Consider the following 27,601-nt stretch of genomic DNA (forward strand, 5'->3'; position numbering starts at 1 on the left):
AAAAATAAAATCAAATAATTATGTCAAATATTTGCAACTAACCGCAGCTTAAGCGGCTTAACCCACTATTGTACTGTCAAAAACGGACCCGGTCTCCAGACTTCAATACACTTTCAGCACTTGTCATTGGCAAAATCATCGGCGTAAAGCTCATGGAGCCATAGTCTTTAAAGAAGAAGAAGAAGAATTCTGACCCACCTACATTTTGTGGGCGAAGTGGGTGCGGTGTTGTCGCGAACAGTGGCATCACCTATGACGTCCAACGATCACTCGTGACGACCATGGGCCCTAACCCTTAGGTGATGGAACTATACAAAGGTGTTATCATCGTTGTGGTCGCTTAGTGGAACGCACCCATTAGAATATTATATATTCTAGAAGTTGGGTTGGTAATACTGCTTACTGGTTTGTATTTCCTTGTTGCTGCTGGCCTGCGAAGCGTTTTATTAGGTACTGGATTCCTGTGGTGTTATTTCTTAGTATTAGCAACAGGTAAAAAATACTGATTTTATAATTAAACCTAAATCACACTAATTTATCAATTGTTTGGACTTAACAAAGATATTAATTAAAGTAATAAAAATAGTTTTTTTATTGTTAAACATCAATTAATTTTAATCATAGCGTGGTATATTATTAATCATTTCGCGTTGTTACCTTTTCTTAGATACTATTGTTATGATACACTGAACTATTATTACTAGCGTAAGTAATAGTAACTCAATGTTATGATACACTATTTTTCAATGTAAAATAATAAAATTGTGTATTCTATATACGTTTACGTATAAATAAAGTACCCTCTGTTCAAAACATTGAAACAACATGTTGACCGCCATTTTTTTTTTTTTTTTGTTTGTCTTGCATAAATTTTATACAACTTAAACATTTTTTTCAGAACACAATAGACCAACTATTCAGGCAAGCTTTATTTTAATTAATTTTGGAAACATTTGTAATATATTGGTCTTATATACTTATACAGGTATCAGATATGTCTGACCGTGGACGAGGGAGAGCTAGAGGTCGTGCGGGGAGAGGCGGAGATGGTAGTGGACAGCAGCCGAGGCGTCCAGGGCAGCAAGGTCATCCTCAACAGCAGGGGCCTCAGCAGCCAGGGCCTCAGCAGCCAGGGCCTCAGCAGCAAGGGCCTCCTCGGGCGCCTCAACCGGGACCTCGACCGCAACCCCCATCAGCTTGGGGCCCACCTTCAGTTGCACCTCCCATTAGGGCTGGTATGCCTACACAATCTGTAGGCAGAGCGTCCCATCGCAGTACTCCTTCGACACATGATCATCCTGGAGATGTTGATATTCAGCAGAGAATGCAAGCCATGGCTCTAGGTAATTACAAGTATTTTTATCTATAATTTACCTACTATTATTGCAGGGTCGATCACAACTTGTAGCTTAAATAGGCATTACAGTTGTTTACTGTGTTCAGGAGATTTAAATCTCTAAATTGTGTGTTTCCAGACACAGGAGACAATTCTAATGGGAACTATTATGTACTTTAATTTATTAGTATGAGGTGTTTATTTATTTATGCGTCAAGATAATAACAGTAATAATGTATGTAAGAAACTATTGAAATATATGTTCCGAAGTTTGTGGTTTTGGAATAGTACTTTTAAAATTGTATCAATATATCAGAAGAGACTAGCATCTGAGATACAGGCTTGACCTAGTTGACTCTTATATTCATAGAATAAATACGAATTTTTTGTGCGTAAGGTTATGTAGGGGTGCCCAAGACATGCTGTCCCCACCACTGAAAAGATAGAGAAAGCATCATTATCATATAACCTTTTTAAATTTTTAGCATCTAATCTTCACAACCCAGTAGGTCCCCACGACGTTTTGAGTAAATCCATATTTAGCTTTCTGACTTCCACTGCCATAGTTTTTTTTAATTGGTATTCTTTGTCACAGCTCAAGCGCAGCCGTCTACTAGTGGTGGTGGTGGTGGTGGAGATGCTGGTGCACCAGTTGTTGGTCGTGGATCTCGCAGAGGAGGTGGACGTATCTTGCCAGAGCAAGTACAAATCTTGCGCACTCGTCCTGAAACAATAACATCAAAGAAAGGTAAAAATCAAACCTTCTTTTCCCCGGTCTCGACATAATGATGCATATGTACAGTTAGGCATAAAACTGAGAGTACCTTACATTTTTTTTCGAAATGGATTGATAAATACAGAATTAATAAAAAAAAATGTTATATTACTTAAAACATATTCTTACGGTAATTATAAAAACTATTCTGTCAAATTATAAAAATGATTTTGGAATAGAATCGTCACAATTATAATTAGTTCGCTTTTGCACCAGTTAAAAAACATATTTGAATCATAATAGTAATATTTAGTCCAAAAACCTTTTTCCTTTTCTACCAACTGTAACGTAATACCAATAAGCGTACAATCTGTTTTTCATACTACATATTTATAAAATGTCTTCAATCATTTATAAATAATTAGTATGAAAAACATTCTCTTCTCAGTTAGAATTTGAATTAGTTATTCACCTTTAATTTTCTCTATTAACCTGTCCCTGGCTGTGCTGTTTTTATTAATTTTAGTTCTGTGCTAACACAGAACCATTATCTAAAACACCTACAAAACCCCTCGTTTGAAGGAACGTACTCAGGAGTCAAAAACCTGTATATTTCGTAAATATTAAAGTTGAAATGCCGATCGTTAACAATATTTGTAAGTAAACCTGGTAGGGCACAGCAGAAAAATTCCTGCTCAAAATATGGACCAGGCCGACTGGAGTAGTACCTCGACCTTAGAAGATCACAGCTAAATAATGCTGTTTTTAAGTAGTGTTGTGTTTCTGTTGGTGAGTAAGCTGACCAGAGCTCCTGGGGGTATTCGGGATAGGGTCTGCAACGTGTTTGCAATGCCTCTGGTGTTGCAGTCTATAAGCTAAAGTAATTGCTTACCATTAGGTGAGCTGTACAGTTGTTTCCTGACATAGTTACATTTAAAACAACTATTTTCTTTCATTTGTTGCATGAATTTTACGTAATTCCTTTAGTGTTCAAAAGAATTAAGAATCAGCATTCGTGGAGTTTGGTTATTTCATCATACCTACCTTCCCATATAATGTAGACATACTAATGATACAGTAAAATTAATGTAAACCGTTGTGTTAATTATGATTTTGTTTTTAATTTAAAACTACTAAGCTTCGAGCTAGTATGTCACAAACTTTGTATTACATTTCATATATTTATCTAAAGCTGCTTATGTTTACATCTTTTCTATGATACTTACTCAGCTTTTTTAGAATTAAGTATTGAATTACTTGCAATAGATTTAACTGCTTATGAGCCAAAGTCCAAGAACTTGTAAGACATGTTTTTTTTAATCTGCATACCTACCTGTTTTGAAACTGTAAACCGTTGTGTTAATTATGATTTTGTTTTTAATTTAAAACTATTAAGCTTCGAGCTAGTATGTCACAAACTTTGTATTACATTTCATATATTTATCTAAAGCTGCTTATGTTTACATCTTTTCTATGATACATACTCAGCTTTTTTAGAATTAAGTATTGAATTACTTGCAATAGATTTTACTGCTTATGAGTCAAAGTCCAAGAACTTTAGGACGTGTTTTTTTTTAATCTGCATACCAACCTGTTTTTTGTTTTATAGTATTATAAAATAAATATAAAATATATTTAAGTAAATAGCAAGAATTATTTTAGGATAAACAAGAAATACATAAAATATCCTACTAGTTTTGTAGTCTTAAAACTTTTTTTACTCATGTAACTTGCACTTTAAAATACGATTCCTTAGTTTAAACGTTTAAATTATTATTTTAATGTTTACTGATAAGACTCTAAAATACACTTTTCACCTTCCTGTTATTACACGTTTGATGTTTCTTGTTTCATTTTTCGATTTCCAAATTTTATAAGTGGCCAGTAAAGACTTGAAATTTTGGCATATTTCAATACACAAAAAAATAATTTTGGTTTCTGATGAGGTTCTGAATAATTGTGTTTGCTCGCAAACGAAAAAAAAACCGACTTCAATTACATCGACGAGTAATACAACGTAGATCGACGAAAAAATACTCAAGTAACTGCGCGTTATCAAAGATTACTCAAAAAGTAGTTATTAGATCTCAATTAAATTTATATGTGACCACATGACAAACATCAGCTTTCGATTAAATTAAAAATTATTAAAATCGGTACACCCAGTAAAAAGTTATTGCGGATTTTCAAGAAGTTCCCTCGATTTCTCTGGGATCCCATTATCAGATCCTGGTTTCCTTATCATGGTACTAAACTAAGGATATCTTCTTTCCAACAAAAAAAGAATTATCAAAATCGGTACACCCAGTAAAAAGTTATGCGGTATAATACAACGTAGGTCGACGAAAAAAGCGTCAAGTAAAAACGCATTATTAGATATAGCTCGAAAAGTAGTTGTTAGATCTCAAATAAATTTAAATGGGACCATTTGGCACACACCACCTTTCGATTAAAAGAAAATTTGTCGAAATCGCTCCACCCAGTCAAAAGTTCTGATGTAACATAAATAAAAAAAAAAAAAAAATACAGTCGAATTGAGAACCTCCTCCTTTTTGGGAAGTCGGTTAAAAAGCTCTTAAAACAACGGTGCGCGTGCTAATAACTTTTTGAGCTAAAGATTTTGCACATAAAGATGCCTATGATTACTCTTCCCATAAGATATTATATTTTAGCGATAACTAACGCAAAAGTAAACCTAGATTATACACTCTGTCAGTCAGTCAGACAGTTCAGCCTATCACAGTCCACCGCTAGACATAGGCCTCCCTAAGTTCGCGCCAGACATCCCGGTTTTCCGTTATTCTCATTCCCATCCTCATTTTCCAGCCTACACCAGCAATCTTCTAGATTGTCGGTCCAGCGGGACGGAGGACGTACCACTCATCCTGTAAAAAACTTTAATAATAAAAATAAATGCCTAATCTAAAATCTTCAAACACTGAGAAGCGAAAAACGTAATGCTACTTTTTAACCAACTTGAAAAGGAAGAATTAAGTTCTAAATTCGACTGTAATTTTTTATGTGTGTTAGTTAATTTAATCCTAATAACGTTTACCCACTTTGATGATTCTTTTTTAATTGAAGCTGGTACTTGTCTTGTGGTCATACCATTTTGATCGAATTCGATCGAGATCGATGAGTACTTTTTGAGTTATCTATAATAATGCGTATTTACCTAACTATTTTTTCGTCTCATCATTTCATTTCGCCCTAATACAGTACACTGCTGGACATAGGTCTCCACAAGTTGGCGCCAAAAATGGCATGAACTCGTGTGTTTTGCCCATAGTCACCACGCTGGGCAGGCGGGGTGGTTGGTTTTGTCGCACTGAAGACGCTGCTTAGTAAGACGGGCTTCGACCTGTGTATTTCAAAGCCAGCAGTTGGATGATTATCCTGCCATCGGTCGGTTTTATAAGTTCCAAGGTGGTAGTGGAACTGTGTTATACCTTAGTCGCCTCTTACGATACCCACGGGAAGAGAGAGGGTGGCTATATTCTTAATGCCGTAAACAACACAGCATACATATTTTTGTCTCTACGTTATATTATTTGTCGATGTTATTGAAGTCGGTTTTGTTTTGGTTGTGAGCAAACAATTATTTTTTCTCTTAGTCTTACTCAACAGTTTATAAACTTTGGTTGAGGAAAATAAGGGAGTAGTATAAAGTTATAAAATCTGAAAGAATGTTTTACACAAAATAAACGAAACATGTTTTTTTTTTAATATTTGGGTTCATTCAAGTATCACGTAAGTAGAATTTCACTAATTTTTAACCATCTTTCTCCTATACTTAGTAAATATTGGTATATATATTTTTAATCTATTCAGAAAAAATAAAATAAATATTGCTGACGTAACCACCATCTAAACCCTCCGGCCCCATGTCATCAAAAATAAGCAAAACAAAGACCTTCTCGCTGTTTATGTAATACTTGAATGACCCCTTTGATGTGTGAAGATGAAATTTCTTATAATTATATTTTTTTAGGAAATTCTGGAACACCATTGGATTTAACTGCAAACTATTTTACGGTTGAGACTACACCAAATTGGTCTCTTTATCAATATCATGTTGATTTCTCTCCAGATGAGGATAGTACTGGAGTTCGTAAAGCATTACTACGCATACATGCTAAAACACTTGGAGGGTAAATTTATTAATACTTACTACTTAATAACTTTATGTATTAGGAAACATAATGAATTACCATCAATAAAAGCAAAATCAACATGTACTATAAGGTACTAAAATCAATCAGTACTATAGGGTAGTTCAATAATATATAGAATTACTAGCTGACCCTGCCAACGTTGTGTTGCCATATGTACTTAATCCCTTACCCCCCCCCCCCCTTATAACTTAGGGGTATAAAAAGATGATACAGATGTTGGCCGATTCTCAGACCTACCCGATATGCACACAAAATTCCATAAAAATTAAGTCAAGACTAATAAAACTTAAATATTATTTAGCAATCCAAAAAGTAACAAAAAAATATTTCAGATATATATTTGACGGTTCTGTCCTTTATACTGTCCAACGATTGCACCCAGAACCGATGGAATTATACTCGGATCGCAAAACGGATAATGCCCGTATGCGAATTTTAATAAAGGTAATTATTCTTATAAAAAATAAATTTTAATATATATTTTTTTCTTTTATCATTGATAGACTAATTTTTTTTTTAATATTTTACAGCTAACCTGCCAAGTTAGCCCAGGTGATTACCATTACATCCAGATATTTAACATTATCATAAGATCATGCTTCAACCTGATGCAACTGCAACTTATGAATAGAGATTTCTTTGATCCTTCCGCTAAGGTCAGTTATATATTTTGAATAGTTACTAAGTTATTATTTATCTTCAACCTGTATTTATAATTACTCGTAGTAAGCACTGTTTAACAATACACGGTACTATGATGTTTGTTTCAAATTTCAGGTAGATATTCCTGAATATAAACTGCAAATATGGCCAGGATACAAAACTACTATTAATCAATATGAGGATCGGCTTCTAATGGTCACTGAAATCACGCACAAAGTAAGAAGCATCCAAATATTTTTAATTATAAAGCATTCCATAGCATATAATTATACCTAATTGTTAATTTTGTTATAGTTATATAATTGTATATTTTTGTTTTGTATTTGTATTATTATTTAATTTTGGCATTTTTAGGTTATACGTTTGGATACAGTGCATCTCATGGTTAAAGAATATATAGCAACGAAAGGTAATAATTATAAAAAAATATTCAATGACGATATTATAGGTCAAATTGTTATGACGGACTATAATAAAAAGACATACAGTGTTGATGATGTTACATGGGAAGAAACACCAGAGTCCACATTCCGTATGAAAGACGAAAATATCTCGTACGTTGATTATTATAAAAAGGTAAGAATAACTAAAGTTTGTGACCTTTTGTTAAATATTATATAATTTAATTTTAATCTTTATTCACCTAATTTAGTTATTAAATATTACTAATAAGTTATAACAAATTCAGTATTTTTAAACAGACTTAAAACAATAGGAGGTTACATAGTTATAAAATAGGAGGTATATATATATATATTCATTCTATTTTTTTGAAAGTGTCTTATATAAAATGAATGATATAAATGAACAATATTATTAACCTATAGATGAAAGTAAAATTCATTTTGTGTTCAAATATTTAATGATAACGTATTGCTAAAATTATTGCAAAACCTGATAATATATTGAATATTTTTTGCTAAGAATTAGTAGAGATACAGAATTACGAAAAAAAAAAAAATGTAAATCGAGTATCCTTATAAAAGACAACAAATTTATATTGGAACGAAGTTCCTTAAGGCAGGCATGACATTTGGCCGGGCGACCGAACTTAAAAAAATGTGATACTAAAACCGTAAGAAAATATATAACGGAAGTGACGTAATATCAGTCACACGACTATAATATGACATTTGTAAAACTAAAATATCGATGTCGACAAAAATAAATAAAGACATATGTTTTTTTTTTTTTTTTCACTTAATAGTTTGAATTATTATTATTTTGTTTGATTTATTTTTGTTTACGATATTTGTTATTTTCTAGAAAATATATATAAAATACAAATTTTTTTTTTTTCAAATTGTGTTGCTTCTATACTATCCGAAGGAACTTCGTTCCTATCTGGTTTACCACGACACCGCATATTTTATATTTCGTCATGTAAAATGATCGGTAAAAAAAAACGTCACAAATAAAAGTTACAACACAATATGGCTATTGCGGCCTGTGCATAGAATAAAAAAGTCGACCCTGTTAATATTATTGTCACATTATTTGTATTTACTATGAATAAAAAACCCTGCGCCGGCGACGCACTCTCTCTAACATCTAAAGAAAAGGACCAATAACATTGTTCTCCGCGAAGCTCTTATTGGGTAATCTTAAGTCTCATCGTAAAATCTCCAAAAAATGGATATGGATATGGGATAGCGTTAAAAATGTTCTAAGTGAAACTGATATTCAGAAATATTCATAATATAAAATAAAACCTTTACAATAAACAGTCCCTCCGTGACCATGGTTGCTGTAAAGTATCCGAAACGTCGGGAATCAAAAGATAATAATAAACCGCGATAAAATCCGAAAAAAGTTGTTTCATTAAATAAGTATGCACAGTTTAGTTTATTTACAGTAACTCATTGTTCGTTTACACGTGATACCGTAAGTCAAGTCAGAGCTATTTTTGAAAATGGATAAAATTGAACATCGTGCAGTGATAAAATACGTGGATTTGAAAGGTTTAACTCCAAAAGCTATACATGAAGACATGTCTGCTACTTGTGAGACCCCTCCTTCGTATGCGACTGTTAAAAACTGGGTGGCAGAGTTTAAACGTGGTCGTGAGACCATTTAAGATGAGCCCCGTAGTGGCCGGCCTTCGGCTGCTTTCACTGAGCAAAACAAAGAAAAAAATCTGTGATTTAATTTTATCTGATCGAAGATTGACAGTCGAGGAGATAGCTAAGACTGTAGGCATCTCATCTGAGCGAACACATCGTATAATTAGTACTGAACTTGGATTCTCTAAGATGTCTGCGCGGTGGGTACCGCGACTGCTTTCAGTGGAACAAAAACGCAAACGACTCACAACTTCTCGCGACTGTTTAGAGTTATATGAAGCTGACCCAATAGAATTTGTTGAAAGATTTGTAACCATGGATGAAACCTGGGTTCACCACAATACACCCGAGACAAAAGAACAGTCGAAACAATGGAAAAGAGCAGGATCGCCCACCCCAAAGGCAAAGGTGGTTTTATCGACGGGCAAAGTCATGGCATCCGTTTTTTGGGATGCAAAGGGTATAATTCTCGTGGATTATTTAAAAAACGGTGAAACAATAAACTCTGATTACTATTGCAACCTGTTGCGTCGTTTGAGAGAAGAAATCAAAGAAAAACGTCCAGGTTAAAAGTCTTGTTTCATCAGGACAATGCGCGCGTTCACACCTCTGTGCAATCCATGGCAGAAATCCATCAACGTGGCTTCGAATTGTTACCTCATCCCCCATATTCACCGGATTTAGCACCGTCCGACTTTTATCTGTTCCCAAAGCTGAAAAAATTTTTAGGTGGTAAAATTTTTTTTACAAATGATGTCATAGCCGCCGTGGACGCTTATTTTGAGGAGTTAGACGAAGATTTTTTTTTTAAACGGGTACCGAAGCCTTACCGGGTCGATGGAAAAAGTGTTTTGAGCTCGGAGGAGAGTATGTTAAAAATAAAAATAAACTCAAAATCGTGTGGTTTCATTAAGTATGTTAGGCTAAGAACTTTTCAAATGACCCTCGTATAATTCCCCTTAAAGGTAGTTACAGCATGCACTTTAGATATTAAGGTGATAAAAAGTTCACTAAACTACACTATTACTACTAGCTATTACTCGAATTGTCTGTGGTACGCCATATTTGTTTATCAAATAAGACATTTCCAAAAAAATAGAATATTCTGATTTTAATGGTTCTTTTTTTTATCGAAAAATCCCTGGTGCTTGTCATGTGGTCTCATTTAAATGGGCGTGGAATTGATCGAGATCTCATGAGTACTTTTTTGAGTTATCTTTCATAATCGTATTTACTTGACAATTTTTGTCGTCTTCCTACATTATATTAACTGTCGATATTATTGAAGTCTGTTTATATTGTTTCGCGAGTAAAGACAATTATTTTATTATAATCTAAAAAATGAAAAAAAAGCTAAAAAAGCATAACTAATATTATTTGTTAAAATGACATATATAAACCATGTTTCCTAGATTATTTCTACTTTCTTCAGTTATCAAGCTCTATTAATAGTATTATGTTATCGTTTTAGAAATACAACTTAACGATTACCGACATGAAGCAGCCGCTGTTAATACATCGCTCCAAGGCCCGCGACATCCGCGCCGGGATGCCCGAGCTAGTTTACCTCATTCCGGAACTGTGTCGTCAGACTGGCCTCACTGATGAAATGCGCTCAAACTTCCAACTCATGAAGACGCTCGCTGTCCACACTAAGATCGGACCGGACGCCCGTATACAAAGACTCCTACACTTTAACCGCCGTCTCACTCAGAACAAGCAAGTTGTTGAGGTGAGGACTTTGAGTAATTTTCACTCGCGACTTGCTGTGTCTTTAACTTTTTTTTATTTTGTAATCATATATTTCACATTTAATTTTTGTGGCTCAGGGTGTAAACATAAACTCCAACATTTTTCATACTCCCAGTTACTATAATCTATGTAGATATTAATGCTTACATTTTTTTTTACCTAATCTCCGACTCGCAAGTTTGGATAGGAGACTGCTTAACACATTATTGAAGTTTTATAAATTATAACTCTTACTTTCATTCTTTATACCGTTTTTTTTTCGTGTCATTCGTTATCTCTCATTTTCTGGGTCTTTTCTCAACGAACCAAATATAAATTCTAGGCTTCTATATATTCATTCTCAATATGGGGAAATATATCTTATAAATATATTATATCTTAATAGGTTGGAAAGTCTTCGTATTTTCTAATAAAAGTCGCAATAAAATCTTTATGGTTGTAATATTTGTAACTTGCTGAAAAGGCATGACAAGGTTTTTTTTTTTTTTATTTAAATTTTAACATCCATAGGCTCTTGAGTGCCCATGCCTTTTTTTATTTAAATCGGCATGACAAGGTTACATTAGCAGAGTAGGTTCAATATGAAATAAAAAAAGAAACAGCTCCCTGCCACTTTTCATGTCTTTCCGCCAAGTTAGATGAATTCAACGAAGAAATTGGCTACATTTTAAAATTTTACTTTTTAAAAAGGGAAAAAGGCGACCCAAGCCGCGAAAAATATTTGTGAGGTTTATGGACTTAATGCAGTGTCAGTAAGAGTAGCACAGAATTGGAATAAGCATTTTCAGTCAAGAAATTATGATGTCAAATATTGCATTTCGTTCTGGTCACCCAGTTACGGATAAACGTGACGATATTTTTTAAAAAGTGGAGCCAGATCGACATATGGTGCACACATGAACTTTAATAGATATGGCACACCACTCAAAAAAAAAATACATAAAACAGTTATTTACACATAGAGATAGTAATGTTTGTACATTACTATCTCTTCGGCGGTCTTATCGCTTAGTAGCGATCTCTTCCAGACAACCTTTAAAAATATGCATTGAAAAAGTAGGTGCAGCAGCGCAATTATATGTATAATTTGTAAATAAAATATTATGCATGTAAATATGATGCTTTTTCATAATAAATACAAAAAAAAAACATACCTCATACATACACATAATATATACACACAAACATACATATATACATAAAATATTTACTTATTTTCTGTTGATATACAATAAAGTGTATTGTTATGTCATGTTAATCAACCACTCTTTAAAAAAAATTGAATCGATTACGTAATTTGCCTAAAAAACATAAAATAATAATTGAAAAAGCCGCCTTCACGATTTTTGTAAGTGTACAGTACATAATGTGTGAAATTGTTGTGATTTATTTAGCTATCTTTGTTTAATTATTGAATTTTTATCTTGTTCCAGCCTCAGTTGACTTTCTAATAGGTGTTCCTCACGCAAGCGGCATTTCTTGTTTTTTTTTTTTTTTTTTAATTATAATATTATTTTTAACCATTGTTATATCGCCGCAATTATATGTTAATTAATACATATAACCTATACCTATGTATTTAATAACTTCGACAAACATGAGACATTACAAATTATATAGGTACTAAGACAAAAGTTTTATACTATGTATGTACTACATTACATATATATACTATACTTACACTTGTACTATATACTACATGTATACACTATAATGTAGTATGTATCTCAATACCCATTCTTACACACCTCAACTATGTAATTACATACCTAATTCATAAATAAAGTACCTAAGTATTTCGATAATTACCCACAAAAATAAAGTCATGTATCAAGTCACAAAGACTATCCAAGTCAAAATAATAAAACATAATAATAAGAGTTTACGAAATCCAATAATAGTAAGCTGAGTAACAGCAATAAAATGCAAAACAAATTCAATAAAATAAGCCAAATTCAGAAAAATAGCACTATGCGCTATATGTACTCGTAGTCAATCACAAACGAAAGATGCGAATACTAAAATATCGTCAACAATTAATAGCTGAATAGCTGGCGCACGCACACTAACAACACGACAGTCACACAGAAAAAAACGGAGCGGAAATGGCGCGGGGCGCGGTAGCGGCATGCAGCGAGACAGAAACATTTTATTCAAATACCTATTTTTGAAAAGTCTTTTCGGTACCCTTTTCTCTTAAGGAGGAGCAATTAAATAAACTTGACCGCCTCCAAAATCTTTGTATATGGTTAATATTTGGTCTTCGCAAATATGACCATGTCTCCAATTTCCGCAATCAACTCAAGTGGCTCCCAATCCGCTTCCGCAGGAATACTCATATCCTCTTACTGCTTTATGGCGTATTGTTTCGTCCTGATTCACCTTCTTACCTCAATGGACGCTTTGAGTTTCTTTGCGACAACCATGATCATTCCCTTCGTTCTGACACCAATTTAATCCTTAAAACTCCATCTCATACTTTACTCTGAATCCTTCTCTGTTAAAGCTATTTGTCACTAAATGCGTTATGACCGCCTATATCCTCTTCGTATGATATAAGATGACGCCGCGTTGGCGCAACGGTTACAGCCATGGATTGTACATGTTGCGCTGGCGGTTGCGGGTTCGATCCCCGCACATGACAAATATTTGTATTGGCCATACAGGTGTTTGCCGTGGTCTGGGTGTTTGTACAGTCCTTGTGAGCCACCCCACCGTGTCTCGGAGAGCACGTTAAGCCGTCGGTCCCGGTTGTTATCATTTACACCTGATAATAATCGTTACTCATAGTAGGGAATATATCCGCCAACCCGCATTGGAGCAGCGTGGTGGATTAAGCTCTGATCCTTCTCCTACATGGGGAAAGAGGCCTATGCCCAGTTGTGGGATATTACAGGCTGAAGCAAATGATATAAGATAAATTTATTATGTATTTATATATGTATGTATTTTATATATATATAAGTATTATGTATATTTATTATTATATATATTATTTATACCTATGTACTTTATTCAAATATTATAATTCGCACACCAATTATTTGTTTACTTCCTAACTGCAGTTACTATTTTGTGTCCTATACCCAAAGGTTGTCTGGAAGAGATGGCTCTTTCAGCGATAAAACCGCCTTTGTACATCTTTCATTTTATGTTTTTTTTTCTTTTCTTTTAATGATGTGTTCTTAAAATTATTATTAATTACACAATAGGAATAAAGGAATATTATAAAAATCATAAAATTGTTATTGATAAAACTTGAGTTACCTGACGCGAAACGAGAGCGGGCCGCTAGTTTATAAAACGTAGGCTGCTAAACGATGGCGGGATAACCATCCAACTGCTGGCTTTGTGATACACAAGCCAAAGACAAGCAGGGTCTTCGGTGCGACAAAGTCAATCCTATGGTCACCAACCCGCCTGCCCAGCGTGGTGACTAAAAGCAAAACAAATGAGTTTACTCCATTTTTAGCGCGAACTTGTGGAGGACTATGTCTAGCAGTGAACTGTAATAGGCTGAAATGATGATAGAAAATTAAATACTAGAAATATCAGTGATAAGGTAGCCCTTTGTACCATACGATACTTTGTTAAAATCTATCTGATATGTATATTATTTCTGTTTTGGTTTACAAAAAAGGTATATTTGTTATGTTATTATATTATTCATATTTGCTATATTTAGGTACTTATAAAAAATGCATTAACATGTAACTTACGTAACTACTTCATGTAATTAGAAATTATTATACAATTATTTTGTATTTATCAGGAACTAGCAAAATGGAATATGAAACTGTCAAATACTTTAGTGCGTTTTAAAGGTCGTCAACTTCCAAACGAAATAATCGTACAAGATACACACTCTATTTCGGCGGGTAATACTAATGATGGCTGGACCAGGGATATGCGGTATTAACAATCATATCATATTATTACTCTTATCCTATACATATAATGCCTGTAAATTTGTTCCGTTATCTCATATCTATATAAATAAAAATGAATATTGCTAAGCGCATAACTCAAGAATGGCTCAACCAATTCAGCTAATTTATAGATATCATAAACTATTAATGTTTTTTTTTTTTTTAAATTGTATATAACTAGGATGGCAAACAAGTGTACGACTCACCTGATAGTAAGCAACCACCGTAGCTTATAGACGTCTGCAATAGCAGAAGCATAGCTAGCGCGTTGTTGACCCTATCCCCGGGAGACGACACCCCCCCCCCCAAGCTTTGAACACCTTACTCTCCAACAGAAACAACACTGCTTGAAAGCAGTATTATTTAGCTGTGATCTTCTGTAAGGTCGAGGTACTTTCCCAGTCAAGCTACTCCATATTTTACGCCACCTCAGTTATATATTAATAAACTATAGATAAATGAAAACTAAGCAAAAAAATAACAAGAATACATCGGTATTAATTATTATCATTAATAAAGTACAAAATTTAATAATTTTATTCTAGATCTAAAAAGCTGCATATGATTGCAAGTCTACCTTCTTGGGTTCTAATAACACCTGACCGACAAAGAAAAGATGCAGAAAACTTTGTGGAGTTGATTATGAAAACTGGTAACGGAATGGGTTTCAGAATGCCTAGACCAGATATAGGTATTAACATTACATTTTCAAAGTAGAGCTAACATTTCATGTTTTGTTTCATCAATTGTCATAATTTATCAATTTTTACAGTGACACTTCAACGAGATGGGCATATGGACTACGCCAATGTCTGTGAAAATGTTGTTGCAAGAAAAAATCCTGCATTGCTTTTATGTGTATTGGCTCGAAATAGTACAGACAGGTAAATTTTTACATGAATACAAACTAATATTGTTTTACCTTTATCTAATTATTTATTTTCATGAAAACAAACAGCTATTAACTTTAATTAAGCTAGTTTTTTTATTAGCGCATGGCTTGTGCTGCATGCATGCATTGTTGTGTGCATGTTTGTTATACCGTGTATATGTATGTATGTGTGTGTGTGTATATATATATATATATATATATATATATCGCTTCAGCCTCTTTTCCCATGTAGGAGAAGGATCAGAGCTTAATCCACCACGCTGCTCCAATGCGGGTTGGCGGATATATTCCCTACTATGAGTAACGATGTACATGATAACAACCGGGACCGACGGCTTAACGTGCTCTCCGAGGTACGGTGGGGAGACCCACAAGGACTGCACAAACACCCAGACCACGGCAAACACCTGTATGGCCAATACAAATGTTTGTCATGTGCGGGGATCGAACCCGCAACCGCTGACGCTACAGCTACAATCCATAGCTGTAACCATTGCGCCAACGCGGCGTCATATATATATATTTATATATATATATATATATATCTATATATATATATACAGTATAACACAAATATATACATAAATCGATAATATTGATTAGATTATTTTACTTTTATTAAGATATGATGAATTTAAACGGCTTCAATAATTAGGTATGAAGCCATAAAGAAGAAATGCACAGTAGATCGCGCTGTACCCACCCAAGTGATCTGCGCACGAAACATGACAAGTAAATCGGCTATGTCTATAGCTACTAAAGTGGCCATTCAAATCAATTGTAAGGTATGTATAGTTACTATATTTTTAACAGATTTCAAAATATGGATCGCATATCAATTTTTTGGTTAGGTTAAACAAAGGTAAAAATCGTAGAGAGATAACGTTATCGCATAAGGTATTTTTTACTTTCCTATACGTATATATAGGTATATATACGTATATATATTCTTCAAACAGCTATTTAAATAAACCAAATTATAAAGGAGGCAGGAACGCAATTTTTTCTCGCTGGTTAAAGAGTAGGTATCTGTGCAGTAAAAGTATACTGCGAACCGGCGGGAGCTTCAAACTATAATACACTTCATTGGCATAGGCCTCTTTCCCCATGTAGGAGAAGGATCAGAGCTTAATCCACCACGCTGCTCTAATGTCGGTTGACGGATAATATATATATTCCTATTATGGGTAACGATCTCGATCAGGTGTTTATGATAACAACCGAGACCGACGGCTTAACGTGCTCTCTTAGGCACTGTGAGGAAGACTGCACAAACACCCAGACCACGAAAAACATCTGTATGGCCAATAAAAATGTATGTCATGTGCGGGGATCGAACCCGCAACAGCTACAAACCAGTGCTGTGACCGTCGCACCACCGCGTCGTAATTATAATTAATTTATTAAAAATGAATATTTTAATTTGTAAAATACCCGTAAAAAGTACCATGACTGGACCCGTATGGATAATACCGTGAATGGCCATGTATAGTCAATTTTTTTAGGTGTGTGCTATTTAGTAAACTAACCCTGTCATTAACGGAATTCACGATTTTTCATTTTTTCACTTTCAACAACACAGCTTACGGACTGTAAAACTCTATTTACTATTTATTTCACTAAAAGCAAATATTAATTTGTCATTTTAACACATAAACTGTTAAAATACGAATATCGAGAGTATAGATAATTAATATTTTTTAATATGTCATTTCAATATCTTTTTTATAAAGCAAATAGGGACGTGGTCATTATATTTTTAGAGGTGAATGATTATAAGTGAATGAACAAATTGAATGAAAAAATAGGCCATGATCTTTACCTGTAGAGGGAAATCCCACAGCGCCGAACACGAAAGATGCATTAAAAAAAAAATAAGGAATTTGTACACATTTATTCGTCATTATAAGCTACATAACAACCATAGACATTTGTATAAATCAACAAAGCATCGAAAAAATACAAATCCAAATAGAAAACCAAAGCTTTATCATTGGTGTTAATTTTTGATTCATTTATAATGTGGCATCTTGTACCGAACAAAGTTATAAAGTGACCGAATAATAACATATGGCCGAATGCACCTAAAACACAATAAAGGTGACATCTTTCACAGATATACATATCTGAACACACTGGAATATTAGCGCATGCCTCTTGAGCCCATTCCTTACATGAAAAACGTTTTTTTTTATATATATATATATACTACTAGGTGGGCCAACAAGCTTTCGGCTCGCATAAAGGTATGCGATTACCTTATTATAGCCTCCTATAACACCAGAGGCATCGCAAGCGCGTTGCCGACCTTACTCTCCCACCAAGAGCATCTAATCTATCCAATTTTTATGGAGAAGAGGTTCTCTAACCTTTTTTGGATTTTCTCAGACTTGCATTTCATTGTATTGCCTTTTACTGTATTGACCTTTTAAACAGCAAAGTCACCTATACTTGACAAGCACTTTTGAACCATGTGCGCCAACGACGTCTATAGGTGACAAAAAACCCGGACCACAAAAATATTAAATACAATTATTAAAAAAATATATTTCTAGTATTTTAATTCAACATTTCTCATAATAGAATATTCCAGCAACGTTTAAGTATAATAAACAAGTCTTTTAGAGCTACGCGTACTGAGAAACGTTTAAATTAAAACATGCATTCTTATTCCACATAAATGATATGTCCACAACGCCGAAGTCGTCTATAGTTGACCGCTAGGAATGTGACGCAAGAGGTGTAGATGTTTTTTAAGCTATTCAAAATTTTGAGTTGAGTTTGATATATTGAACTTGAGAACAGGTTTGAACTTGTTATATTTTCTATGAATAATTTGATATTTGAATTAAACAAAAGGTAAAAAACATAAAACTAACATCACCTAACACATAAATATAAAATGAATATTTTTTTTTTTTTTTATGTCACTAGGTCGGCAAACAAGCGTACGGCTCACCTGATGGTAAGCGATTACCGTAGCTTATAGACGCCTGCAACACCAGAAGCATCGCAAGCGCGTTGCCGACCCAATCCCCCCAGGAGCTCTGGTCACCTTACTCACCAACAGGAACACAATACTGCTTGAAAACAGTATTATTTAGCTGTGATCTTCTGTAAGGTCGAGGTACTACCCCAGTCGGGCTGCTCCATATTTTGAGCAGGAAATTCCTGCTGTGCCCTACCTCAGTTATTAAATTATATAAAACATCAAAGCAACTAAAATCAATCAAATCGCCATAATAAATCTGATATCTCAAATCTGGCGCATCCCTAGAGCGTCACCATTAATCCGTTCACTACACGCCGTTGTCAAGGATAGACGATACCGTGGTGACGACATAAGCGAATAGCGAGAAAATTAGTGCAGTGTAACATGAGCGATACCTTAGAATATCGTCGCATTTTAGAAAATGTCGATGATTTTTAATAATATACAATTTACAAATAATTATTTTAGGTTAAGGGGCTACACTACCTCAGCTCGAATTCAGATTTCACCCGTACTAATTAATACACATTAGAATTTGAGCGCTTGGATGTTCATCGCGCGAATTATATGTATTTTCTCCCCACAAACATTATCAATCGTTATTTTTTTAAAAACGCAACATATAAAATGTTCTTCATACTTATTTCAATTACCATGCTTAATCTCAAGTCCATAACTTCTATATTTACTGAGATATTAAGGTTTTAATTCAAAAATAGAGGTAACTTTGCATTTTTTTTGTATTGAGAAAATTTTATGGAATCGTGTTTTCGAAACATATGAAAGATAATTTATGTCCTGAACTTTACCATACATAAATTTCAAAGTTAAATATTCAATAGTTTGGAAGATATGGACATCCTGCCGAGTGGAAAATAAGCAATTTGAGGTAGCATACACTCTTAAGAGCAAAGATTACGATTTTCTTTCTCATTCTCAAAATTGTATGGCAGCATCAACACCATCTCTAACCCCCACTCTCATAATAGCTTTTCTTGTGTGCTTAAGTTAACCTATGCTTGTGTGCGCCAGACCTGCGGCTTTGGTGTAGTGAAATCACATAATATTTATTCACATTCAAATATGCGTCGTTAGATTACACGTTGTTACAGAATGCGTTGAAGAAATAAAGGTTCACTGCTCGTTCCCCGTAGGTGATAGCGTGATAATATGTAGCCTATATGTTGACCCGACTTCTTAATAATATTTGTGGCTTTGAAGTAAATCCATGCAGTACTTTTTGAGTTTATTCCGGACATACATACAGACAGAAATTCTAAAAACTATATTTTTGGCTTCCGTATCGATTGTAGATAAAAAAATATTCAATGTACAGTTTTACCATTTTATTATATGTATAGATAACAGAATGTTGTATTTACGTAATAGAATAGAAATAATTTAGTGTAACGATAGTGTGTATTATAAAGAAATATAGATTTAAGATGTAATTTTCGTTGAAGTGCACTGCACCAGCGCTCTTTAGGACGAGCCGCCTCTGCCATAACTATATAAATAAAAACTAATGTTGCTAAGCGCATAACTCGAGAATGGCTCGACCAATTCGGCTAATTTAATTTTTGTATATTCCTCGCAAAACAACGTTTGCTGGGTCAGCTAGTATAATATAAAAGTGTAGCACATAAAACTGTCATTAAAGTTTACTGTGGTTCACAGGAAACTTTTGTGGGACCTTAGGATGAAACTTAAGATTAGCCAATGAGAGCTTCGTGAAAAACAATGTTATCAGTCGTTTTGTTTAGATGTTAGAGAGTGCGCCGCCGGCGCAAGCTTTTTTAGTCATAGTAATTACAAATAATGTGACAATAATACTGATAGAGTCGACTTTTTTTCTAGACGCAGGCCGCCCAATTATGTTGTAAATTTTATTTGTGACGTCTTTTTGTATTGACCATTTTACATTATAAATTTGTAAATTTATCATTTATAAGATGAATATATAAATATAAAGATGTCCGATTATTATTATTTTTTTCGTAACTCTGTACCTAATCTATTAATTCTTGACAAAAATATTCAATATATTATCAGGTTTTGAAAAATTTCAATGATATATTATAAAAAAAATGAATTTTACTTTCATCCACGGCTTATTAATATTGTTCATTCATTTGCTCTTTGTGTCATTTTACTAAACTACACTTTTACTCTGTTTGTCTGTGGTCGAAAGTACGCCATATTTGTTTACCATTTAGGACACTTCAAAAAAATGGACTTTAAATCTAAAAGCCTATTAGAATAAGTAACGTTTGATTCACCAGTCTGTTAAATGAGGTACAGTAGGAAATATCGTAGTCAAAATCTAGAGTAGTCCGACTGGGAAATACCTTGAACTTACAGAAGATCCTAGCAAAATAGTACTGCTCTCACGCAGTGTCGTGTTCCCGTGGTGATTAAAGATAGCCAGAGCTCCCGGGGAGGATCGGGGAATAAGGTCGAATATACGATAATCGCTTGACATTAGGCGAGCCGTACGCTCGTCCGCCGACCTACTGACGCGCGTCTCTTGTGGCAGCTGGGCGGCGCGCCGTGGTCGCTGGACGTGCCCATCCCGCACTTCATGGTGGCGGGCTACGACGTGTGCCACGACACTCGCCACAAGGAGCGCAGCTACGGCGCCTTCGTGTCCACGCTCAACAAGCAGATGACGCAGTACTACTCCAGCGTCAATGCGCACACGTCGGGCGAAGAGCTTAGCGCGCACATCGGCTTCAACATGGCCACCGCCGTGCGCCGCTACCAGGAACGGAACGGTGAGCCGACAGCCCTCCACTAGTCGTGGGCCTGTCCACGTAGGAGAAGGGTCGGAGCTTAATCCTCCACGCACGCATAGCGAGTTGGGGGCTATTATTATATTCCCTTCTATGAGTAACTATCGCTGTATGATGTATACCATAACATCTTGGACCGAAAGCTTGATGTACTCTCTGAGGTACGGTGGGGAGACCCCCAAGGACAGACTTCTAAACTGGAAAGAATATTTGTATAAATACAAATATCCACCCCGAGCTGAGTTCGACTGACCTTCAAACCGCCGGTGTTTAGACGCGGCATTAATGTCTAGCAGTGATTGTTTAATGTCAAAAAGTTCTGCTAGTTTTCTAGCATATTCTGTAAAAAAATCACAATTTGAACACTTAAATCGATTGCTATATAATAAAAAAAATTGTGACATTCGTATTCTATTTAGTTTTATGTCATTGTTCCAGGTGCTTTACCTGGGCGCATCTTTTTCTATCGTGATGGCGTAGGGGATGGCCAAATACCTTACGTGAAAAGTCACGAGGTAAGATATTTAACTCATACTGTGTGACCTTGATACGTTAATTATTATTATTGAATAATCATGACATTCGTTTAAATAAAAAATGGCTGAATGCCATGATTATTCAATAATAATAAAAAAAATATCGTATAAAAATTAAAGCTGATTAATTTTGTAACGAAAATTTGTGTCATCATCATCACTTCAGCCCATCGCAGTCCACTGTTGGACAACGACCTCCACAAGTTCACTCCAAAAACTCAACTCACGCTAAACTCACTACGCTGGGCAGGCAGGTTGGTGACCGCAGGGCTGGCTTGGTCGCACCGAAGACGCTGCTACCCATCTTCGACATGTGTATTTCGAAGCCAGTAGTTGGATGGTTATCCCACCATCGGCCGCCTTTATAAGTTCCAAGATGGTAGTGGAACTGTGTTATTCCTTAGTCGCCTCTTACGACACCCACGGGAAGAGAGAGAGGCTATATTCTTACTGACATAGCCAGCTCTGCCGTCACCAGCCTGCCCAGTGTAGTTACTATGGGCAAAATACATAAGTTCAGGGCATTTTTGGCGCGGATTGGGGGGGGGGCTATGTCCAACAGTAGACTGTGATAAGCTGAAGTGATGATGTTGACTTAGTGTACTTTGGAGGTGCCGATATATAGCTGTGAATGTTTGTCGTCAGTGACTATATTCTTTATTGCTGTAGTCACACAGCTTGTGTCCACAAAATTTGTATAATAACCAGTAATAGTACCTTATTTAAGATTGTGAGGCCCCAATTAGGTTATGAGCTTGTAAAGAGGATATTTAGATAGTTCATACTAACTCTGCATGTTCTTGAGTTAAAGTTAAATGTATATGTGTACTGTGTGGCTACGGTACTAAAGAATATAGCCACCCCCTCTCTTCCCGTGGGGGTGTCGTAAGAGGCGACTAAGGGATAACACAGTTCCGCTACCACCTTGGAACTTAAAAAGCCGACCGGTGGCGGATAACCATCCAACTGCTGGCTTTAAAATACACAGGCCGAAGACAGGCAGCAGCGTCTTCGGTGCGACAAAGCCAGTACTGCGGTCACCAACCCGCCTGTCCAGCGTGGTGACTATGGGCAAAACACATCAGTTCACGTTATTTTTGGCTTTAACTTGTGGAGGCCTATGTCCAGCAGTGGACTGTATAGGCTGTAATGATGTATATGTGTACACCACAGACTATTATTTAGATAATATATTTTATAGGTAGACGAGATTAAAAAAAGTCTTGCGGAGATCTACGCGCCTAATCAACCGAGATTGGCGTTCATCATCGTGTCAAAGCGAATCAACACCAGAGTTTTTGTAGACTGCGGTCGCACCGGCGAAAACCCAAGGCCGGGAACGGTAATAGACGACGTGATCACGTTGCCAGAACGGTCAGTACTTTGTAACTTTAAGCTTATTACAAGTAACAAAGTGATCTAGTTAATATTACAGAAAGTAGTAACAAGTACTGTTCCCATTTTTTTTTTTTATGTACAAGCTTGCAATGCTCCCAAGTGTTACAGGCGTCCATAGGCTACAGTAACATAACAAACTTAACATTAGACGTACAATATGCTTATTTAACACCCTAGTGCTGGGGTCGGCAACCTGCGGCTCATTAATTCCATACGGAATATTGTTGATTGTATCAAAAAAAAAAATTAAAATTGATTTGAATTTATTGACGAGGATTGGATTTGCTTGCTAAAATGTAACATACAGTAAAAAGCTAAAATGTAACATACATTTTAGCAAACAAACTCAATAGGAGCGTTGGCTTTGAATGGTTTTACGTTGTTTTTTTTTTATTATTTTCAGGACAAGTTACATTGTTTAGTACAGTTTTAAATTTTCTACTTAAATTATCATGCAAAGCTCCCATTTTGTTTGCCCAATTGTTTTTTTGAAGTACAAGTTATAGCTGTGAGTAAATGTTTGTTTTAATTTTTTTACTTATATAATAGGTAATTATCTTATAATTTCAAACACACACACACACGTGTGTGTGTGTGTGTGTGTGTGATCTAATTAATATGAGTAAAAAGATATTTTTTTTATAATTTTTTTTTTACCAAAAAACTATTTATACAAGTACTATTTATTATTGGCAACAAACAATTCGACTGTCCCTACGTATATTATCGCAACTGAAAATTTTCTATTTTTTTTTTTTTTTTTTTTATTGCATGAAAAAACTACTTTTTATGTATATTTTCAAAGAAAAAAGAGGAAATGCTATAAAATACACATAAAATCACATTTTTCATGAGTTTATACTCATTATCGATACTTAACAAATCATTCAGCGTAAAAATGTAAAGTGCCTTTTTTGAATTTCGATATTATACGTAGGGACAGTCGAATTATGTGACTCTTTAAAAACTTTGAAATTTTGTAAATTGTAATTTTTTTGGCTCTCCTGGCTCAAAAGGTTGCCGACCGCCGCTCTAATGGTATAAAAAATATTCAATTATAGCAGTAACACATTAGAATTACGAGTATCAGTTTCCCACCAAGTCTTCTTACGAAATTACTAACTTTTTTTTTACCAACTAAAAATTCTATCAATGGTATGCAGCCCATATCGCAACTCTTTTTACAAAGCGTATATCTTTAGATAAAAAATTTTGCCGTGTGGTGTCGGCCGAGCAAAATAGCATCACCCCTTTCTTCCCGTGGGGGTCGTAAAAGGCGACCAAGGGATAAACCTGGCTCAAAATCATCAGGGTCCTGGAGTAGGAAAACTTCATTTGAAACCCGGAATGGGGTATCCGTCAAGCATTCGTGGCATATCTCTAAAATGCGAAAGACTCTTGCAGCCGAACTAGCTCCACACGTATCGATTCGTCGTTCCTGTAGGCCTAGCCAGTGAGGTCGAGAGGGTGGCGCAGAGCTTAGGCAACTCTACGTTTTCCTGAAGTGTGTCCTAGGCGACACAGTGTTTGTCTGACACTGTCTAAATCGTCTGCAATAGACGGACTAAGGCCAATGATGATGATGATATCTTTAAAATACATGCTCTGTAGTTGATCTAATGTGAATTGATTGTATGGCTTTAAATTTATAGGCTATGTATTTTTTCCTATAAAAACAGTAATGTTACGTACGTACTTCAGCCGATACGATACGGATAGTTTTAGAAAAGTATCGCCAATACCTATACGGACTGAAGATTAAAGGTATAAAATATGATGTGGTTTTCATACAAACAAAATTATTTGTACTTATAATAATATTTATTTAGAATGATAATTATTCACAAAATTGAAGATCAGAATTAATTTTCGTCATTAATAATTATATATAATATTTATTCACAGTTGAGATTTTAATTATGAAAAGCACAATATTCTTAAATTATTCGGTGAAAGCCGATTTCGTAAGTCTTTTTGGACGAGACCTGTTGTTGAGAATAGTCTTTCATATGCGACAGAACTTATTTGGAAACTTAAATATGCATTATGTATCGGCATATAAATAGATCGGCAAAATTAATATCTCCGATTCTGATGTATTGAAAAACTCGCGTTATCGCCGATATCTTTATGGTACCGGTATCAGATGCATCCTTAATTTCTGTATCTTATTACGTTAAGGTTTACACAATGAAGTGCGTCCGAGTTCATGTTAATTGCGCAGAAGTTAATGTTGATAACTAAAATATTTATGATTTTTCAGTTATGACTTCTTTTTGGTGTCTCAAAATGTACGGGAAGGAACTATTGCTCCCACGTCGTACAACGTCATCGAAGATACGGCATGCTTGCCGCCAGACCGCGTAAGTTTACACGTAACTCTTAGAACACTTTGTCCCACTAACAACCATACATTATCCGTTAACGCGACACGAGACCCGTCAGCATTGTTAGAGTCGTGCATTCGTTCCGCTTTGAACGTTTGTGTTTCCAGACCTCCGACACAGGAGGAGCAAGTCCTAGTAGGGGCCGTCGAGTGTGAAGCGTTTACTTATTACACTTCAGCCTGTAATATCCCACAACTTAGGGGCATAGGCCTATTTCCCCATGTAGGAAAAGCATCGAAGCTTAATCTATCACGCTACGCCAATGCGGATTGGCTGATATATTCCATAATATGACTAACGACCGCTATCAGATGTACATGATAACAACCGGGACCGACAGCTTAACGTGCTCTCCGAGGCACGGTGGGGAGACCCACAAGGACTAACAACCAAACCGGAAATAAATATTTGTATAAACACAAATATTCCACTCCGAGCAAGAATCGAACCCGCGACCGTCAGTGTTTGGGCGCCGTCTTCACACGTACGATTACACCAGAATAGTCGTCCCTTGCGTTTACTTATTGTTTACTTATACTTGCAGCTGCAGCGCCTGACGTACAAGCTGACACACATGTACTACAACTGCTCGACGCAGGTTCGCGTGCCGTCCGTGTGCCAGTACGCACACAAGCTGGCCTTCCTCGCCGCCAACAGCCTGCACGGCCCGCCGCATTACACGCTCAGCGACACCCTCTACTTCCTTTAAATCTCTTTTTTTTTTTCTTTTTTTTTTTATTATGTAAGCTTTCAAACCCACCTCACGTTGCCTTTTTTTTATTTACGAGACCGAATGGTCCTTTTTTTCGTATGTAGTTTCTTTATTGTATTTAAATAGATCTAATTAAACAACTAAGAAAAAATCAACATCAATCATTTAATGTCATCTTCTTCGTAAGATGACATGTATGTTTAAATAAGGCATAGTGATGTTGCTCTCTAAAAAAGGCCATAATGTTCGATGTTCCTGTGTGTTAAATTGAAAGTCAATGTTTGATACATTTTATATACCTAAATGATGACAACCTGTAATAAAACTTTTTGATGTCTATATATTATGCAGCTTCTTACGACTGCTAATATATTAAATGTTTTTGGCGATTGTTTACTGATTCTAGAAATTCGTTTCTCGTCAGAATACACGTTAACTGAATGTCTAGTGCGAGTTTCGTTTGATCCATCTCGCAATAACGGGCGTAATTTTTAACTTCATTTTATATGAGAAGTTCGGGAATTCAACCTAGTTGTCGCGTTTGCCGCTAGATGACTGTATCGATTGTATCGTATATTCTTTATCGTCTAGGCTGCACTGTTTAAATTCCCATGAAAATAATCTTCACGTATAAACGCGTTTCTGTCATGTTTCTGTAAATAAAACTTGCACTAGCCACTCTGTTGTGATCATCTGAAAATTTTACTTCGATCAAATCCTTAACTCAGAATATATGTCCAAACATTCAGACATATTTGTTCTGGAGAACACAAAATATTTACGTCTTGTACGTATATAAAAAATCAATATTTCTGTGTTCAATAAACATAGAAGTTATACTCTATCTTTATCAGTTATCTTTTGCTCTATATGATTATCTCTATAGTAAAGGAAAGGAGGACCGACTTCGTATTTTAGTCGTTTCCATATTCTACTTTACTTAGTTTTAGTTTTTTTTTGAATGTGTCATCTTGTTTTAGATTTAAGATGTTTATTTAAGTTACTGATAAGGGCTAACTTTTGTCAAAACAAATTGATTAATTCATGTTAACCTTATTATACTCGTGTTAAATATTTAAGAACCACATATTTTAATTATTCTTTCTGCGAATAAACCCAAATACGGGTATTTATGACTGCTTTCAGCTATTTCCTAAAGTAAAGTTTAAAAAAAAAACATCTTTAACTGTTGATAGTTTTTTAAATATCTTATATTTAGAGATTACTTTTGTACTTTGAATAAAGTATTATTTTCTTAA

General features: G+C 35.1%; 1 protein-coding gene across 1 annotated transcript; it reads left to right on the forward strand.

The window, feature by feature from the left end:
- Nucleotides 1-403: 403 nt before the first annotated feature.
- LOC123655614 (piwi-like protein Siwi) lies at nt 404-27,601 on the forward strand. The gene is made up of 18 exons (XM_045591376.1): nt 404-492; nt 986-1,343; nt 1,932-2,084; nt 6,043-6,202; nt 6,559-6,670; nt 6,757-6,882; nt 7,004-7,105; nt 7,244-7,465; nt 10,424-10,684; nt 14,477-14,616; nt 15,179-15,324; nt 15,406-15,517; nt 16,181-16,310; nt 21,054-21,291; nt 21,748-21,824; nt 23,047-23,219; nt 25,507-25,606; nt 26,175-27,601. The coding sequence occupies exons 2-18, from the start codon at nt 995-997 to the stop codon at nt 26,337-26,339; spliced, it is 2,766 nt and encodes a 921-aa protein (XP_045447332.1). The 5' UTR covers nt 404-492; nt 986-994; the 3' UTR covers nt 26,340-27,601.

The sequence above is a fragment of the Melitaea cinxia genome, chromosome 8, assembly GCF_905220565.1.
Source record: "Melitaea cinxia chromosome 8, ilMelCinx1.1, whole genome shotgun sequence".
Lineage (NCBI taxonomy): Eukaryota > Metazoa > Arthropoda > Insecta > Lepidoptera > Nymphalidae > Melitaea > Melitaea cinxia.

What these genes read in the sequence shown, in the direction of transcription:
- LOC123655614 (XM_045591376.1), top strand. Translation starts at nt 995, where the DNA reads ATGTCTGACCGTGGACGAGGGAGAGCTAGAGGTCGTGCGGGGAGAGGC. An exon ending in AATGCCTAGACCAGATATAG is followed by an intron (nt 15,325 to 15,405) that starts GTATTAACATTA and finishes CAATTTTTACAG; the next exon opens with TGACACTTCAACGAGATGGG. An exon ending in CATGCTTGCCGCCAGACCGC is followed by an intron (nt 25,607 to 26,174) that starts GTAAGTTTACAC and finishes TTATACTTGCAG; the next exon opens with CTGCAGCGCCTGACGTACAA.